Source organism: Buteo buteo, chromosome 16, assembly GCF_964188355.1.
Source record: "Buteo buteo chromosome 16, bButBut1.hap1.1, whole genome shotgun sequence".
Taxonomy (NCBI): domain Eukaryota; kingdom Metazoa; phylum Chordata; class Aves; order Accipitriformes; family Accipitridae; genus Buteo; species Buteo buteo.
The window spans coordinates 12,800,716-12,819,183 of NC_134186.1; the positions used below are offsets into that span (position 1 = coordinate 12,800,716).

The following is an 18,468-nucleotide window of genomic DNA, read 5'->3' on the forward strand; positions in this document are numbered from 1 at the left end:
ACTGCTAAACCCAACAAGACAGGCTACACTAAAACAGGATTCATTATTTGTGTTCTTGTTAACTGCTTGTAAAATATGATTACCCTGCTAGATGAAGCATCTATGCTTTCAGGAATATCAAACATCTGCAGCGTAAACTCAGGACAGCTGCCATTAACAACAGCAGGCTCTTCTAGAGGTACTGTGGTACTTCACTGTTCTTGTGGTAGCTGAATTAATGGTTTGCTGCTTTGCATCAATACATGGGTTCCCAGACTTCCTACAAGGTTCTATCGGTTCTCCTATGGGAAGCTAAGGTATAGTCACCCTTGCATTTGATATAGATATCACTGTGTTGTGATCTCAAACTTATGAGGTGTAACTAAGTCAGTCTTGCCAGAGAGAGTTGAACTGCCTCTTGTTTAAGTCAAACCTTTCCCAAACATATTATCATTTCTAAGTGGTCTTTCAGAATTAAGACTGCAAATGCATTTTTTACAAGTAGATAATAAATTACCAGAAATACCTGGTTTTGGACTGTTGTTCTTGCTATTACTTTCTTACCTTGAACTCTACTGTATGCTCTCATTGTAGGTAGCACAGAGGCCTTACAAATGGTATTGCTCTGAGAGCTTCTGCTGACTTCTGGTTTTCCCTTCAGACATTAGTTTAGGGAATTGTAATGGAAAGGCTCACATCAGTGTGAATTGAGACTGAATGGGAATATTTGTCTGGATAGGGAGGCCGTAGCAGGAGGACATGGTGGGAAGGAGTGCTTGTGAACAGCCTGTGTTAACAGCACCCAGATGAGCAGGTCAGTGAGACTCCAGCACATTTGCCTTGCAGGTTCACAAGGTAGCCTGGAAATAAACAACAGAGGACAAGTCTGGGCTCACAACATTTGAGGTCATTTTCTCTCACTCACTCCCGCACTTCCCTTCTCCGATGCTCGTGCTTTTTTTGCTCTTTTTGTCTCACTTTTATGATGACTTGCTGGTTTTCTCACTTGAGCATTTTTCTTCCTTTATCTGTTGTTGCTCTTGCACACTTCTTTACAAGCTTTTTTCTTGTTTGTGCTTTTTCTCTTTTTACCTCCTTTCTTGCTCATGTTTCCCCTTTTCTTTTGCACTTGCTCTCCTTCCCTTCCCTCTACTGACTTTTACTACAGTTACAGACCTCCTTCATGCCAGGTCAGTTATTAATGATGTATATACCTCAGGATAATGACCAAAACCAGTAACAATTCTGACAGGCTGCCACAAATTTGATTGATAGATGCATAACTGCAAGCAAAAATTTGGCATTTTCCCAACTGGAAATGCTGAATGCAAGAATGCAGTGGAAATGTGAAGGAAAGAGCAGTATCACTGTCCAGATACAATATTGGTACAATACTGTATCCACAGATACTGTGATACAGTATTTGCTGCAAAATATCCAGGACCCCACTACATTTGCAGAATTTAAGTATATACAAACAGGAAACTTGCGCCTAAGTGTTGCTTATCTTTGGAGTGCTTATCTTCAGCTTACCTGGGGAGGAAGGAGGGTCCTAGCACTGCCAGAAAGAGCAAGGAATTAATTACAAATGTAAGCTGACGGAGTAGAAGACAATTATTTATAAAGCTGGCTGACACCATTCAGTGGTGAAAGAGAAGCTGTATGGGTGGATTCCACTGACTTGTGACGCTGCAAACACAAAAACAAAGCTTGTGGCTGATAGATTTGTTTTTATTATTATAGAACAGATGAACTAAAATAAGCCAACAATATAATTTTATGCCAACAGCCATCTTTCTAGCACAGGCGGTGACTGACTCGATGTACCCTTCTGCCCCCTCCCCGGGCCTCTGTTCAATGGGAAGCAAATGGTGGTGGCTCTTGCACATGGGTTTTGCACTCCAGTCATCTTACTCTTTTTTGTTTGTAGAGGTGTGCCTGGGAAAAGAGGAAGCAGGGGAGCAGAGAAAAGAGTATATACGTTGTAGGAGCAATAATCAGAAAGGCTTGTGGATCCTCTTGCATGCTCACATGATGTGACCAGGTAGATGGGACAACTGGAGAATCATGCCCACTTCCCACACATGGCAAGCCTCTAGTTGCTACTCTAGCCAAGCCAGGAGTTTTTTCCCATTCCAAGCTTACAAAGGGCAAGATGTACTCAACTGGAGAGTTTTTGGCAGGGTAAGGGGCAGTCTATGTAAAACCAAACCAAAAAACCACCCCCACCCCCAAAAAACAACCCAAACAAATCTGCATTTTAAGCCACTTCAAAGTAAAAGTCACTTCTTATAATATAATAGATATTTTTTAAATGGCAGGACCACCATCCTAGAAAGACAAAGGGCTTGCACTCAAGACCAAAGAAAGAAAAACAAAAAAACAACCAAACAAACAAACAAAAAAAGAAAAAAAAAACAACCAAAAAAAACAAGAGTGGCCCCACACTCAAGCTTGGCTCTTCTATAAAAACAGCACTCATCATCCATCTGAATAAGTAAAAGGAGGAGCAGACAGAAAAATAAAATAAAACTGGTGCAACTTCTCGCCAGGCAGCCCATTAAACCAAAGCTCCGTACAGTCCCATACGACTACACATCCGGTGGTGGCAGCATAATTGCTTTCATTGCTGTATACGTCTGTATGTATATCTGAACATATACATACACACAGAATATATAATATTGTTTTTAATGTTAGTTCTGATCCTGTCGGAGGGCTCATCTCTCTTTCACATGGTTCTGTGCTCCTGCGCTGTTGCTGCTCCCATTGCCGCTCCCGTTACTGCTGCTCCCACTGCTGCTGCAGAGGACCTCTGTGAGGTCGTCCATGATGGTGGTCTCTTTAGGGTCCACAAGGTTGAACTCCCTGATGAATAGGATAAAGTGTGTGTAGAGTGTGTTTAAATGTCCGTGCAGCTCCAGTGCCAAAGTCTCCTTAAAGTGTGAGGAGTAGATATGGGCCAGCACATGGAACAGGTACTTGCAGATCTTCTTCACTAGGGACTCAAATGAGTTTGGGAATTCCTTGCCTGAAAGGAAGATGGAGAAGCACCTTAATAGCTCCAGCCACTCACCTTCAGCCCCACAGCAGCACTTGTTTGGGCTGAGCTGTGGGTAAGAGCAACTAGCCCACCTTACATAGCAGACAGCTTGTGGGCCCTGTATCACCCTCTTACCTTCTTTTTACAGGAATTCAGGGGAAGAATCTAAGGAGTTTTAAGCATTTTCATTTGAAGTTAAGTTTTAAACCTTAAGGGTTCAAAAATCAGGAAGCAAGTGTAATCATTCTTTAAAACCAGAACATTTTCTGTTACTGGCTGTGAAACCAATGAGAGGCTCTTCTGGGTCCTTATCTAGTTTGTCCAGGAGTAGCAGATTTTTCTCCTGGATGTACATAATGCTTGGGAGACCAATTCCCAGATCCTGAAATGGAAGGTAAGGTACACAGGCCTTGGAAGTGTGCAGCAGTTTGACTAACTGTATATAATTACTTCACTCATTTCATTGTTGAAATTACATCAAATGGGAAAAGAAATGGAAGGAAATACTGGGCGCCTTCTGTCAGGTGCAGCTGAAATTGTGCTTGCTGGAGCAGTACTGTGCCTGCACAGCAAAAGACAATTACTGGACAACTACTTTGGTAACATTGAAAGTGAAACTGAAGGAAGCAAAAAGCAACACCTGCTGTCCTGTGCATGATACGAAGTAAGTTATTGGTCTAAAGTACACCTTGGCCACACAGACAAATCACTTGCATGAAATGCCCTCATTGCCCTTGAACAACCATATTAAAAGCAAAAAAATGTCAACTTCAGCTGGCTTGCTAGATACTGCCTCTTTCCAGATCAAGATGCGTGTAAGCAAAGGCTACTAGCTTAAGGTTTGCTATATTGTAATGTCCTAGTTCCCCAATTATCTGAAGTGGCTCAAGAAGCCAGCTGCTTTTAGTCCTTATTAAGCCGACCGACCTACAGTAACTTCAGGTCTCTGTTTTCTTCCCCTTAACCAAAGGCGTTGCATGTAGCAATCTTGTTAGGATACAAATTTGAATTAAAATTACTTTGCTATTGCTTTTCAATTCTTAAAAATCACAGTCTTATTTAATCTTTGGAAGGGAAGGGAGACTGCAAAACAAGGCCTGGTTGGGCAAGGAAGACAAGCCATATTCCTGGCAATCCAATTTATTTCCCCCGTAATGCATCAGGGCTTTAAGGGAAATAGTAAAACAGCAAGGTTAAATTTTACTAGCAGCAGGCTATATTGAACACATACATGCTGACAATTTTCAAATTTTTATCCTCTCTGAATACAGGCTAGAAGATCTCAAAATCCTTGAAGAAAAATATGTACTGATGATGAAATACAAGCCAAGAGGACAGGATTTTGAGACTTTCACCCTAGTTCATATGCCAACAGTGCAAGTCTTTCTTACTGCAAGAATGAACCAAACTTAAAATCTACCTAAAAAAAAAAAAAAAACAAAAACAAACCATCAAACAAACAAGTGAGAAAGCTGTCTGGTATTATTAATACATATGCTGAATGCCAACTTTCACCTTACTTACGGCATCTGCAAAGAGCTGCGGGAAGCACCTGTCCAAAAGCAGACATACCGTATTTTGTTGGAAAGACGTCCTCATCTGTCACTAGCTTCTGCACGGAACTCATGACGAAGTCAACATACTGAGGAGCAGTGCACTTGATCTTCTTTCCCCGCTCATCATACCAGTAGTACTGTCTGTGGAGGGAATTGACAGTGTCACCAGATTATGCCTTGGTTCCTCAGCTCAACTCCTTTGAGAGGTTAGCGTCTAAATAATATAAAACAACAGCTGCAACATTACCAAAATACGGCATAGCTGCTACAGAAGAGATTCACCTCAGGGTGCATTTCTACATCAAAACCCTTGAATTTCTGTTAGCCAGTTTTGTTTCTCCCTACCAATTTAGTCAAGAGTGCAGGTAGCAATACCAAGCACAGAAAGCCTGCTGACAAGTCTTCACGGAGAGGAGCCCTACTGAGGCAGCAGTAACTCCCTGTCCATGACAGACTGAGGGTGTACATACAGTCTATAGAACTGTACAGGAAAGCATTATATAACTATTTTTAAAGGACAACAACATTGCACAACGATAAATTGGTGATCTTCTGATGCTTAACGTCACAAAACATAAATTAGTCTTGTAGTGTAGTACTATTAAACAGACAGAAGGTGGCTCCAAAACACCAGCCTTTTCAAGCTGGTGCTCTGCAGTACTGGCAGCTTTTTTAAGCACTACAAATCCTGTTCCAAAATCCAGTATGGGGAAGGTTTTCAGGACCCTTCTGCACATTCCTGCCAGCATGCCTTTGAACTCTGCTCCTTTGGTTACAGTTACAGACGCCCCAAAACATCTGAATTTACATTTGACTCTGCCAACAGTGAATAATCCTTTTGGATCTTAAGGAACAGGAGACATTAGCATATTGCCTGGCTCTTCAAAAGCAACCATAATTCAATCAGTTAACCATAATCTTGATTAACTGCAGCCATCCCTCACCTGACAGAGAATCTGAAGGCTACAAAACCATTGAAAGTCTGTTGCTTTTTTTTTTTCTTTCAGTCATGGTTAATTAAAGGACCTCTAACTGTTACCAGAAGCAGCTATCCATCACATTAGGTACATGTAGCGAGAAATGTTTTACAGATAAGGAATTTGGAAAAACACTTTTTAATTTTATTTTTTTTTCCAATGTCACATTAGCGATGTCTTGAGTTCCAGTTCCTGAACTCTTCCTTCAAACAGTCTAAGCTCCAGGCACAGTCCCATATCATTATGAAACTGATAAGAAATCCATTGTATTGGTCTTCCCAGAACACAGCATAGGTGGGGTTTGCTGACTGCCCTTAGAAGTGGTCTGGGCATCAGAACACCTCACCCAACACATCAGCCCAAAAAGCCAGGGTACCATTTTTTGCCTGTCTGTTCAGCTCCAACTCTGCTGCTGTTGGCTAACGATCTGTTATCTGACATTCCTCACACAAATCACTAAACAAGCCTTATTGTAGCCCTAAACAAAGTATCTCTTCAGCATGACATTTAGCCACCTTTGCACTTTTTTTTTTTTTTTTTTTTTTTTTTTTTGCATGGAAGATAAAGATTAAATGTTTTTTCTGTGCCTAACAGGTATAGACTGCATTGAACTGGAAGGATCTATATGTGCCACTTGGAAAGTGAAGCTTTATGTATACTGACCAGCAGAACAGTCCTGAAGCAACTAAAGAAAAATGTTAAGTAGCAACTGAAAACTTTTAATTTACAATGTGTTTTCATTGCCCTGAAAGATTCTTCAGGGACCTTGCGGGCAGTGAGGTGAAGACACTGTTCATGCCCCAAGCCATATGAAAACAAGAGGAAGCTGCAGAAATGAGTAGTTCAAACTTTAAGAGAGGAAAGGCAACTGAAAACTAGTTCCGCAGACACTTAACATTTAGAATTTTTCTTTCAGCTCATTTTCAGCATGTGGTGCTTGGTCACACTGTCGTTTACTAGAGAGAGCAGGATTGGCTGCAGAAGGACATAAAAAGGCGAGCAAGCAGATGAAAACAGCAGGAGTTAAAAGCGCTTTACAGAGCTATGTCAGGCATCAAAACTATCATTTGAGCCCTTAGGCATAGACTGTTCATCACTGCTTACTTCCTTTATACAATCCACATATAAGGAATTACACAATGTAGTACACAAACACAAGCCACCTCATTTATCTAGTCCTGCAGTAAGCTGGAGCAAGACAGTTCTAGGCAACTCAGACTTATTTTGGGTCTTAAGACAATGCTTGTTGCCAAGAGGAGAAGCAGATTAGACTGTCTGTACCTCAGCAGTTTTCTGATGCCGCAGAAATCCTCAACTGCAAGATAGAAAGCATAGTTTAGAGTTGCCCTTAGGCACAAAAATGAATCTGAGTAATTAGATTTTAGTTAGAAGAAACAGTTTGGCAACTGTACGAGTTCACTTACATGAAAATATAAGTGAATAAATCTGTTGTAACATCCCACTGCATACCCTTTTTGCCTTTCCTTGAAAATTAGGCTAATTATGCAAAATAGGAATTTAAAAGAAGAATCATTAAGAGTAAGGGGCCAACTACAAGGATTGTCCTGTTGGATTAGAATTGCGTCTTCCTCATGTTTCAAGTGCTGTGAACAGAGTCTTCACAGGTCTTGGATGAAGAAAGGAGCCCCTGACATGCCACGAACATCTCGCACCTGGTACACAACTCCCACCCCTGCTGGAGTTATCTCCCTTAACCAGATAGGAAGCAGGTTGGGGCCATCAAAAGGGCTCACTTGGGCACAGAAGCCTAACTACATTCCACCACTGGCACTGTGACAGTACAGTCCCAAATTAGGCAATGGATAGGAAGCAGAAAGGACAAGAAGGTGACACTTAAAGACACTTTTCAAAAAGTGCTCACACGATACAGATTTTGATTATTTTATTTCCTATGTAAAGTTCTGGCGGATTTCAACTTCCCCAGTATGGAAAGCATGAGGAATTTGTAGCTCCATTCTAAATCTCAGAGAGAAATGACTATGGGTTTAACAGAGAAAAGCCTATGATGCAAATAATAAAATATAACACATATGAAGTCACAGTCCTGCATCTCAACATATGTATATATTTTAAGCCCTTTTCCTCTAAAACATTCTGGGTTTGTGTTGATGACATAGAAGCCAAGGCAGAACAGGAGTTACATCAGTATATAAAAAAAGCTTCTGGAAGGAGGGAAAGGCAAATGCTGTGGAGATTTTGTGGTCTGGAAAGGAAGGAGAGACAGTCTTGCTAGAAATACCAAAAGATGTATTATGAAGAAAACGGGATAGCAAATTGTATGGAATGCAAGGGCAGTTAATATAATGCTTGTCAGCAACTTGGAAAAGGTTTGATGGTTTAATAGGGGCAAAGCAATGGGGGGGGGGGGGGGGGGGGGGGGGAGCCACCATGTAGAAGCATACAGCTCAGGAAACTTAAATACAAGAAAATGCAAAACATGCAAGTTTGAGTTAAGTTTTCTAGAAGGAAACACCCTCCATATGCAGAGACACTAAGGGCAAGGTAGACACGAGAAAGGAGATTGTAAGATTAGAAAAAATGAGTGATAAGGAATTATCAAATTCAGGGATTTCACTGGACCAAAATGAGACCTTTCAGTCTTGTCTGCCTAGAAGTTTGCATCCATCCTTGGTTTCTGCCTCAGGAATCTCAGTCTCGTGAACAGCACTTAAGCACTTCGAGAAGTTTGCCCAAATGTCAGCTAGAAAACCAGTTTATGGCTCACGATGCTTTAAAGCTAGTTTGTGTAATACTAAGCTATAAAGCATACTAAATCTAAATAGTAAATACTGTGTTAAAAATATAGTACCTGCTTTACAGCAAGTGATAAACATATTAATGAGCAAAATTAAGTAATTCCCAAAGTTACAATCATGCCACCCTCATTAAATTTTGAGGATAACTGGCCATTCTGGTATTTCTCTTGGCATTATCCCACCTTGCCAGCAAATGCTTCCATCTGTTCTACTAGGAGAGTAAGTTTTGGTCAGTTGTCTCTTAGTGACCCTAAGCAGAAATTCTCTTCCTTAATGTGTGCAGATGGCTGTACTATCTCATATATCTGACAGAGGGCTGAAAGCTGCATCTGTCTGCAGTTTGTCAGTTGGCTGGAGCTTCTCTGAGATGTTAAAACGTTACCTCAAATATTTCACTGCAACTGGTGTTTATTTTGGCAGCACATTCTCTAAACTTAGGATTGAGTATTTGCAGTGCATTTGAATGCAAAGTAACTTGACAAGTAACCTGTTCTCAATAGTTACTTCACCATCTCAACCATAAATACAAAAAGCCTGTCTTAGTATGACCAGAACGGTGTGATCCAAAACACCCTTTAGAGAACTAGGCAGGGAAAACATAAAAGAGGAGCAGAACGCAGACATTCGTACTGAACTACCTGAGAAATCAGCACTGAAAAAAATGGCAAACTGCACCCTTATTCCAAGGTACTGTAATTCTGTAGCAATCTAATATAGGTGGATGCTATTTTATTCCAAAGTACCTGAACAAACACATCACAGCAACAGAAGGTCAAATCTGGAGCATCCATCAGGTGAATTAGCAACTGACTCTAATATTCAGGTGGTACTTGTTATATACTGGAGACAGGTCAGAGGCACAATAAATCACATCAACTGGTGTTTCTCCCAACACAATAAGCATGTCCTTAACTTATTCATTAGGGTACGACTTGAAAAAAAAGAAAGGGGGGGGTGAGAATCATAGTCATAATTGGATATGAACAAATGAGCACCTTTGAGGCAGTTGTCCATGTTCAACTTAGGCATATCTCTTTGTACTGGGTTTGCATGGCAAGGTTTTGGTAGCGGGGGGGCTTGCAGGGGTGGCTTCTGTAAGAAGCTTCTAGAAGCTTCCCCTATGTCCCATGGAGCCAATGCCAGCCACCTCCAAGATGGACCTGCCGCTGGCCGAGGCTGAGCCCATCAGTGATGGTGGCAGCGCCTCTTGGATAACATTTAAGAAGGGGGCGAATGTTGCCATACAGCAGCAATTGCAGCCAAAGAGACAAGTGAAAATGAGTGAAACAACCCTGCAGACCCCCAGGTCCGTGAAGGAGGGGGAGGAGGTGCTCCAGGCACCGGAGCAGGGATTCCCCTGCAGCCTGTGGGGAAGACCATGGTGAGGCAGGCTGTCCCCCTACAGCCCAGGGAGGTCCACGGTGGAGCAGGTGAGTGCCTGAAGGAGGCTGTGACCCCATGGGAACCCCGCACTGGAGCAGGCTCCTGGCAGGACCTGCGGATCTGCGGAGAGAGGAGCCCACGCTGGAGCAGGTTTTCTGGCAGGACTTGTGACCCTGCGGGGAACCCATGCTAGAGCAGAGTGTGCCTGAAGGACTGCACCCCATGGAAGAGTCCCATGTTGGAGCAGTTCATGAAGAACTGCAGTGCATGGGAAGGACTCACGTTGGAGAAGTTTGTGGAGGACTGTCTCCCGTGGGTGGGACCCCACACTGGAGCAGGGGAAGAGTGAGGAGTCCTGACCCTGAGAAGGAAGGAGCAACAGAGACAACGTGTGAACTGACCACAACCCCCATTCCCCATCCCCCTGCGATGCTGGGGGGGAGGAGGTGGAGAAAACTGGGAGTGGAGCTGAGCCTGGGAAGAAGGGAGGGGTAGAGGGAAGGTGTTTTAAGATTTGCTTTTATTTCTTATTACCCTACTCTGGTCGACTGGTAATAAATGAAGTTTATTTTCCCCCAGTCGAGTCTGTTTTGCCCATGATGGTAATTGCTGAGTGATCTCTCCCTGTCCTTATCTCGACTAATGAGCCTTTCATTGTATTTTCTCTCCCCTGTCCAGCTGAGGTGGGGGAGTGATAGAGCAGCTTTGGTGGGCACCTGGCGTCCTGCCAGGGTCAACCCACCACACTCTTCCAAAAGAGAAGAGCTAGGAAAGGCAGAACATAAAGGTAAGGATTATCCAAAATTGTCATTAGAGCTATTTGGAGAACACAATTATGAACAGGGCCTTCAAAGCTGAACTGTATTGAGGTGTGTAGCTAGGTGATCTCACCTCTGTGGTTTTTTCAGAGAGCCACACACTTGATAGAAGAATGAAATATGCAGCCTACAGTTTGCAAACATGAACCAGTCATCTGCCCCCAAGTACAGGAAGCTACTTAAGTTGTTATGATTTAGCTAAACACAAACCGTTTCAAGTGCTTCACCCAAGTGTAGATATGCTTCCTGTTATTTCTGAATAGTGCAATTTTTCAGTTTTCCAAAACAAAGGATAGGAACCTTATGCTATCAGTCCTCACCACTAAAAATATAGACTAGAGCTGGAGCTGCCTACAGGCACTTCCTTTCTTTATTCTGCAGCATGAACTGCTTACAGAGAACTGTTCAAGACTCCCTAGAGCAGAATGGAGCAACACTTACATAGGTTCCCTACCACCACCTCCTTTTAGCCACTATTTCCCATCAGCCAAGTGGATAAACAGTTAAACTCAGTCCTTTGGACAGCCATTGCTACATCAGGAATTAAAATATGAGAAAGCTTGGGAGCAAGAGTCAACAAAATACTCATCTTGCTGATCACCATTTCTCATTTAGAGACATGCTGTCTCCCTTTGATAACATCTGGGTCCAGCAGAGACTTATTACTTTCTGTTCCAGCCTGCTCTCAAAGTCCCTAGCATGGCCTTTAATTCTCTACTGACAGTTATCTTTCCAACTTTTACATGCAAAAATATCCTCCATACACTTCACATTCTTCAGAGTGCTCTCAAAAAAGCCCCTGATATTAATTTCAAGTGTACAAGATAGCCCAGTACATTAACCAAGAATTCGTTTCTAAGTACTAAGTAATTATTGTCAGAGATACAATATAGAGCTCTGGTTCTGTTGCATACCTTTCCTGGGATGTTTATTTGATGTACTATAACATTAACTGCTCAGTCTTCTGTTTTAAAATCCATCTCAACTAAATGAATCCCAGGAAATGCAAGAGGAGGGAAGAAAAGGCCTATCGACACATGTGCTGGAGAAAAAAAAACCACAACACAGCAGGCTTATTCATACTTAACTGGATCTCATATTCCATCATGTTGGACTGTGCTAATCAAGAGCAGAATTTTATGGTAACTTTTTTTATACTCGCCATGTACAGTAAAACTACAAAGCTTTCTTTCATAAGTGACAGCTAGTCAACGTTTAAAAAGTCTACTAAGTCCTACAGGGGGGAAAGTGACAAACCAAAACGTTTTCCTTACTCTTTGCAAAGCTGCTACTTGTGTCCTCCACACCCAGGGGCTCAGGCAGCAAGCCAGTGGCTCACGTCAGGCTAGAGGTTATCCGTCAGCAGCCTGCTGCTCTGTCAGCATTCCAGCTATCAAAAACACCCTCTGAGGTTTTTGCAATTCATTTATCCTCCCTGGCCTTCTATGGAATCCCAGCACTGTTACCAGTAAGGACAGTTTTGTCTTGCTCTTCTTCCCCTCTCCCTGCAAGCTGCGCACATGGTAATGTGCCTCTCTTGTAAAACCAGCTCAGAACAGTCAAAGATTCTCGTCCTAGTCCTCCATGAAAACAGATTCCCACCACCATTCACTGCTGACAGGAGAAAGGAGGATGTACAGATGCCACATTCTCATTAAGTAGAGATCTGCTGTAAAACACTTGCCCAATGCCATCCAATACCAATATTCTCCCCCAAGCAACTCTGAAGACTTCATGGAAACCTTGCAGTTGTAAATAATTGACTTACGTATTGCACACTGCCATGGTCTGACATGACTCTCCTGTACAGAATTCTGAGATTGTACTATACTGTAAGTTGATGTGATGAAAGAAAGTTGTTGCTGAAAAATAAACACAAAGGAAAGAAATTCAGAAGTAAAATACTTTCAAACACTGGTTATCCTCCAGACAATTATTTAAACAGAGTAAGTGAAGTGACCTCAGAGTCTTGAGCTTGCATACAAATTTAAACATGATTTAGCAAAACGAGTCTAATTATGAACTGCAAAACAAAGAGGTACATAGAATGAAAGCTCTTGTTTTGATTTAAGATGAAAGCACCATGATGCATCAGCTCTTATTACTCACTAAGGAGCAAGACTGGAAAGTGTCTCCATCATCAGCCTCACTTTTACAGTAGAATACTCTACTACAAGCTGAAGGCAAACAATTTGCTATGTTCTTCTGAAGACAGACTTAAAATGTGCAGTGGCCAGAAAATGGCATTAATAGTTCTCACGACATATCTCCTTTTAAAAAACAACAGCATGAAAACTAGTACACTTCTAATTTTTTAAAATCTCCTGAGATAATTTAGCATCTTAATACTCCTCAGGGGGCACCTCACTTTTTCTTAACGAGTCTCTATAAAACTTTGCTAGTGTGCAGTTTAAAGTAGTTTCTTGCTACCACCAACAAGGCTGGGTCATAGCTGCAGGTTAGGACTGGCAGGTGAAGCAGAAGCACAGGGAAGTATTGTAAATCAGAACTGAGATGCACAGATACAGCATTCAGTCACAGTAGCCAGTCATGTCTCTGAATTCCAGCTTGACTACAGTTTAAGTTCACAATAATTCCACCAAAGCTTGGAAGGAATGGGGAGAAGAAATCAACCAAAAGACTTCAAAACTTCTGGCTTTAGGCATAACTTGCTTCACATACAAGTCTTAATAAACTACCATCTTTAGAATGCTTCTGGAAGACCAACAGGTTGAGTCAGAAACATGCTGAACCAGCCAGTTTAGCAAATAGTCAAAGGGAATCTGATCATCCTCAAAAAAGCATCAAAAACTTTAATGCCCTCAATGCCACAGTGAAGGAGCTGGAAGGAGGAAACTCATCAAGGCTTCCATGCTGCTGAGCACAGTTGGTTTGTACGTAAGCTTAATTACTATCCAAGGTATAATGACACGCATTATGCAGTAAGCATAAATAGTCATCGAGTGTTTTTCTAAGCACTGAAAACAGTAAAAGGAAACAGAGTGAATGATGCCGCCTTTGGTGTGGACAGCAAGCTCAGCGCTGTACAATCACAATACTCACTGTTGCTGGCTAGCCACTCGTTGAGGTCTATTTCTCGTGGTAACATCACTAGTTCCTTAAATTCGAAGTCGGTAATTCTGGATTTTGTGTATTCTGGCTCTAGGTAAAGTTTCTTCTCTTCTGGTGCTGGCTTTTTACCATTTGGCTTTCCCTTGGACTTCCTGCAAGAGATTAAGAAGAGGGAAGAAAGGTTACCTTTACTGTTGATAAACAGCTACAGAAACCTGAAAGAAGCTGGTTTATCCAAACTCTTGTATTTGTGTTTTCACTGCTCCTCCTGCCTTCCCTCCCCTTAGTTTTTTTTTTAATTAAAGCAAAAGATAGTTTCTTAAAAAGTGTATTTGAACTCAGTCACTTTTTTCAAGTAACACTGGAAGTTTTGAATGGCATTAAGACTGAGCTGCTCCACCTCCATTGCCCTTTTGCCAATTTAGATTGCAAACTATTGGGAGCAACAGTCTCTCTTTATGCTTATGAACAGTCACGACAGCTGAATGCCACCATGCCTGAAGGAGCTACTCTAACGCGAGTGTACTAACAATCTGCTGAATCATACAGGTAACTGTCACCTGCAAAATGGGAGTCTGAGGGACAGTAAAAGTGGACTGCTACAAGACAGATAGCTCTCAGTTGGAAAAATGCTCTTTCCACACAACGTGCTGGCACTACTCATTCAAAGCTACAGCATTCCTCACTACTCCAGCCCTACATTCTCAGAGATACCAGAAGCCTGGAAGCAAGCATCTGTGACTCCAGCTAGAGGCACTGGTAACTACAAAAACACCTGCTTTCTCAACTCCCTGGATACCTGAGACAGAAAGATCTGAGTTCATTTTCTTCTGAAAATCCTTTAAAATCCGATGCATTATGAAATAACCTTCCATTTGGATTTATAAAAGCAGACAAACCATTCCATAAAATGCATTTATCTCCACAGCATACTGTAACTTTTCATCTCCCATTTCTAAAGCGTTTGTTGTAATCACTAGAGTTTTCCTCTCACTCTCGTTTTTAACATCCTCAAGCTAGACTCTCAACCCAAGCTGTATTCCTGGGCCAGGGGTTCACTAAAGACTTCTGAGGCAGGATGGCAGGTCCACACTTTCATCTTTTAGGCTATATGATCAAACAGCTGTATATCCATGTGTTTCTACAGTTAAAAAATCCACCTAACCAGAGACAGAAGATCTATTTAATGGTGACGGACAAGTACAGTAAGGCAATACTTGCACATTTCTTGCCATCTCCTTTTTCCACATCAGTGCATTCCAATTCAAATGAATTTGATTTGGCTGCAAGATTTCTCTCTTACATTTATTTAAGTAACCTGGACTAATTCTCATAGCTGCTCCACAAAGGGATGTTTTAGGACATGCGACGTCATATGTCCCTCAGCACAAGGCTCTTAATACAGAGGGGTTGCTTAGTTAGACCAATAGCTCCTGGTTGTCAGCTAACTATTCTTGCCTTCAAACCTTTATATTTGCTAGATCTCGTTTGAATCTCACCATGTAAAAGTAAGCTACAGATAAGAAAGAAAAGTCCATGAAAGCAAGAACTGCAAGAGGGCCTTAAAGGTATTTAAAGAAGCTATGAGAGATACACTTAATTTATTCTTGGGCCTGCAACTTCAGATTTTCACAGAACTTGAGACGACATTCAAGGAAAATGTAATAGCATAAAACAACAGTGTCGTTCAATAGTCTGTAGTCTGACTTTGTAGCAAATGAAACAACATGTTTGACCTCTTCCTTCTGCAGGAATACCATGTTAAGACTTGCACCTACCTTACCCTGACAATCAGCAGCATAAATCCAGTTGAAACTATGCACTTGGCCCTGAGCTAGCAAAAAATTCTCCAGGCCACTGATTTGCTTAATTCCCAGCACAGGCTGCCTTACTCCTATGCTGCTGAAACCAAGCCTGGCACGCTCCATACAGCGCCTTCATACCTGCTGGGCCTCTGACAGACAATATTAAGGTCTATTCAGAATATACTCTTTAGGGGTTTTTTTCAGCTGGTTGGGTTTAGTGGGTTTTGGGTTGGGGGGGGGTATTCAGGCATTCAAGGATAAGTTGATTTTCTAAGAAAATTATAGTTCTAGTAACGGTGATGCAGAAAATACCTTCAACTTCAGAGACTGGTTCAACAAACCGCATTAACCACACTTGGGGAGAAAAGTGATCAGTGAGAAGTAGTTTGGATAGAACAGAGTTTGTGTCTTTGCTTTACTTCAGGATACTTAAACCAAGGGCCCCAGGTTAGGGCTGTGCCACGACAGCTAAGAGCAGTCTTCTGAGAGGAGGAGGAGGGGAGAGAGAGACGATGAGGTCAAAGACAGTCTGTCACAGAGCCAGGCTGTGGAGGGAAACCACAGAAGGAAGCCAGACATACAAGGCTGAGGCAAGCCTTCCACCGAATAGAAATGGGTAGTGTATACCTCATTCTCACTTCAGCATCTCCTACCCATTTCAAGAAACAAATCGAAAATTCAACACGAAATATATTTCACAAGTTTGCTAATGCAAACAACTACACGTCGTCCTTTCACAAAACCCAAAGCCCCTCATTTCCACGCAAGTATCAGTTCCCTGCTAGATTAGTACATGCAGCTGCTTTGTGTCTTTTCAATAGATTGTGTCAGTCTTTCCACAACTGCCTTGTGCTGGAACTGGAGCACTTCAAACAGAAGCCTCCTGAAGGATCCCATGCACTGCCCCTTTCCAAAGCTTTGGTTTGGTTTAAAAAAGAACCTGACTCATGGGCATCATCACTGAACCTGCAAAATGCCCATAATCACCAATACCAAAGGGTTTATTCACACCACTGAAACCTGAATGCCAAATCACCATGTGCAGCACAAACTTCTTTTTAACCTTTTGCTGGTGCTGAGAGCTAAAGCAAGACCACAAAAATTGTTTCTACCAACAGATTTTCACGACTTGTATGCAGTGCAGTTGGGACACTACATGGGCCAAATATTTTAAGTACAAACTAAAAAAAATTCCAGTCTTAAAAATGTCAAGTTTGGAACCAGACCACACGTCTTCCCTCAATTCAGCATAACACAGATTATAAAGTTAGACTTACTCATATTAATTGAGTCATGCTCAGTCTAGGCTGTAAAACTGTGGGTTTAGTTTGGAAACTGTCAATACTAGTCAATACTAAAGCATTTTCTTTAGAGACTTACAAAGCTGGAGCATAGTGCAGTACAGAGAAAACAGTTTTAGAAATGTGATTCCATATGATTAAAAATCAACAAATAGTTCCATATTCTAGATAAACTAAAACTCATAAATTCACAATTACCAGAATTACCAAATAGTGTAAAGTTCAGAAGTTAGCTTCCTTCCTTCTGCTCTCCCCTACCTCCAAGCTCACCGTTGTTTCACAAAGACTTGCAAGAAGACGCCATCTACCTAGAACCAACTCCAAATGTACAAAGCGAAGCATCCGTTATTTCCTTTGTTGTGAGCTGTTCACATTCAAGATGCCTTCCTTAATTTTTCATTTTATATTTAAAGTACACAAATACACAAAATTGTGTGTAGCCATTTCTGAGATGTCCCAGAACACCCTTAAAAGTGAGGACTATAGCAATGAGCATAAAGCAGCACATTCAACAACAGCTTGTTCAGCCTGCTTTCAATGAAAGGAAGAGTGACGAGAACAGTGAAGTTTTACTCTTTTACTTGGGAAACACCAAAATCCATCACCTGTAGATGATTACTTACTGGAAAACATAACTAAATGTCATATAAGACCACAAAATGGGCAGTACCTTTCAAAACACTGCTATAGGCACCCTAAAGCAAACCAAAGTCCTGGTTCATGTTTACCTGTGTGTGTCTTAAAAAAATAAAAGACAATTCTGCTAAATGTGTCTTAACACATCCATGTCAGATCAACTGTTATGTCCAAAGCAGCTGGAGGAATAGCTGTTACACAGCAGTTTGGTGAAGGTCTGTCAAAAGGTTAGACCAAAACCTGTCTATCAATGCTTAACTACTAATTAAGGAAAGAAACATCTTTAGGGAATCCAAGGAGACAGCACTCAACAGTTTTTATTGACAGGCAAACCAGAGTACAAACTAATTCTTCAGATAACTCGCAGGATAGGTTTGTGTTTGTTTGGGTTTAGGCACTCAGTTGAATATGATGCCACAGGCCAAGTCACACCCACGAATAAGTTTGAGAAGGAAAAGTGATGGGAGACGGCAGAAGAGAGGTCACTCATCTTAAGTCTTAGAAAAAGGTTCAGCAAACTGGCTCCAGCCAAAGACACTACATTCACTAATGCTTCTAGCAGGGCTTCCATACTCAGCCTTGTCTGAGAAAACACAGCAGCTGGAAGTTTGCCTGGATTTCACTGGAGAAAGAGATGTATAAGACACTCCACCAAGTGACAGGCCCACTGAGCCATGATGACTTTTTCCCCTGGTCTAACTGCTTTGTTAACATCAAGTAAAACTGCCAATTTCCCAGCTTGTTTTCTTATCCCATCTCAGTTAATAAAGATTCTCCTCTAATCTCTCTCTCTCTCACATTTCCTTCTTGATCAGATGCCCAGTAGTTTCTTGGTTCAAAAAACCCAGACTTTGGAGCATCTTCAAAGCACCATCCAGGTATTTAGTTTTAAAACCATACGAGGAAAGTATTATTCCCATTTCATAGCAGAAACTGGCTGTAAGGTTCAAAGTTTGTTCATAGTACCAACACTAAAGATGTACGTCAGTTCAAACTGATATGGTTTGTTTGGAAAGAAGCACACGTGAAGCAATCTGACTTAGCTGAAAAGTATCAAAGACACAACGTCCCCTATGTGGACATGCTTCATAACCTGACATAGTTCAAATCACTTTGGAACT

At 41.7% G+C, this 18,468-nt stretch overlaps 1 protein-coding gene and 1 long non-coding RNA gene across 7 annotated transcripts in view; one reads left to right on the forward strand and one right to left on the reverse strand.

Annotated features, from left to right (window-relative positions):
- LOC142040255 (uncharacterized) overlaps nucleotides 1–10,293 on the forward strand; it is a 33,944-nt gene extending 23,651 nt beyond the window's left edge. Inside the window, exons 2-3 of the long non-coding RNA XR_012653139.1 lie at nucleotides 4,294–4,784; nucleotides 6,150–10,293. This is a non-coding gene — a long non-coding RNA (uncharacterized LOC142040255). The remainder of the gene's footprint in view (nucleotides 1–4,293; nucleotides 4,785–6,149) is intronic.
- MOB2 (MOB kinase activator 2) overlaps nucleotides 2,284–18,468 on the reverse strand; it is a 120,850-nt gene continuing 104,665 nt past the window's right edge. For all 6 annotated transcript variants that reach the window (XM_075047890.1, XM_075047884.1, XM_075047886.1 and 3 more), the window contains 4 exons: nucleotides 13,597–13,757; nucleotides 12,302–12,395; nucleotides 4,595–4,719; nucleotides 2,284–3,010 (listed from right to left, as the gene is read on the reverse strand). In XM_075047890.1, coding sequence (XP_074903991.1) covers nucleotides 2,700–3,010; nucleotides 4,595–4,719; nucleotides 12,302–12,395; nucleotides 13,597–13,757 — 691 coding nt within the window. In that variant the 3' untranslated portion in view covers nucleotides 2,284–2,699. The remainder of the gene's footprint in view (nucleotides 3,011–4,594; nucleotides 4,720–12,301; nucleotides 12,396–13,596; nucleotides 13,758–18,468) is intronic.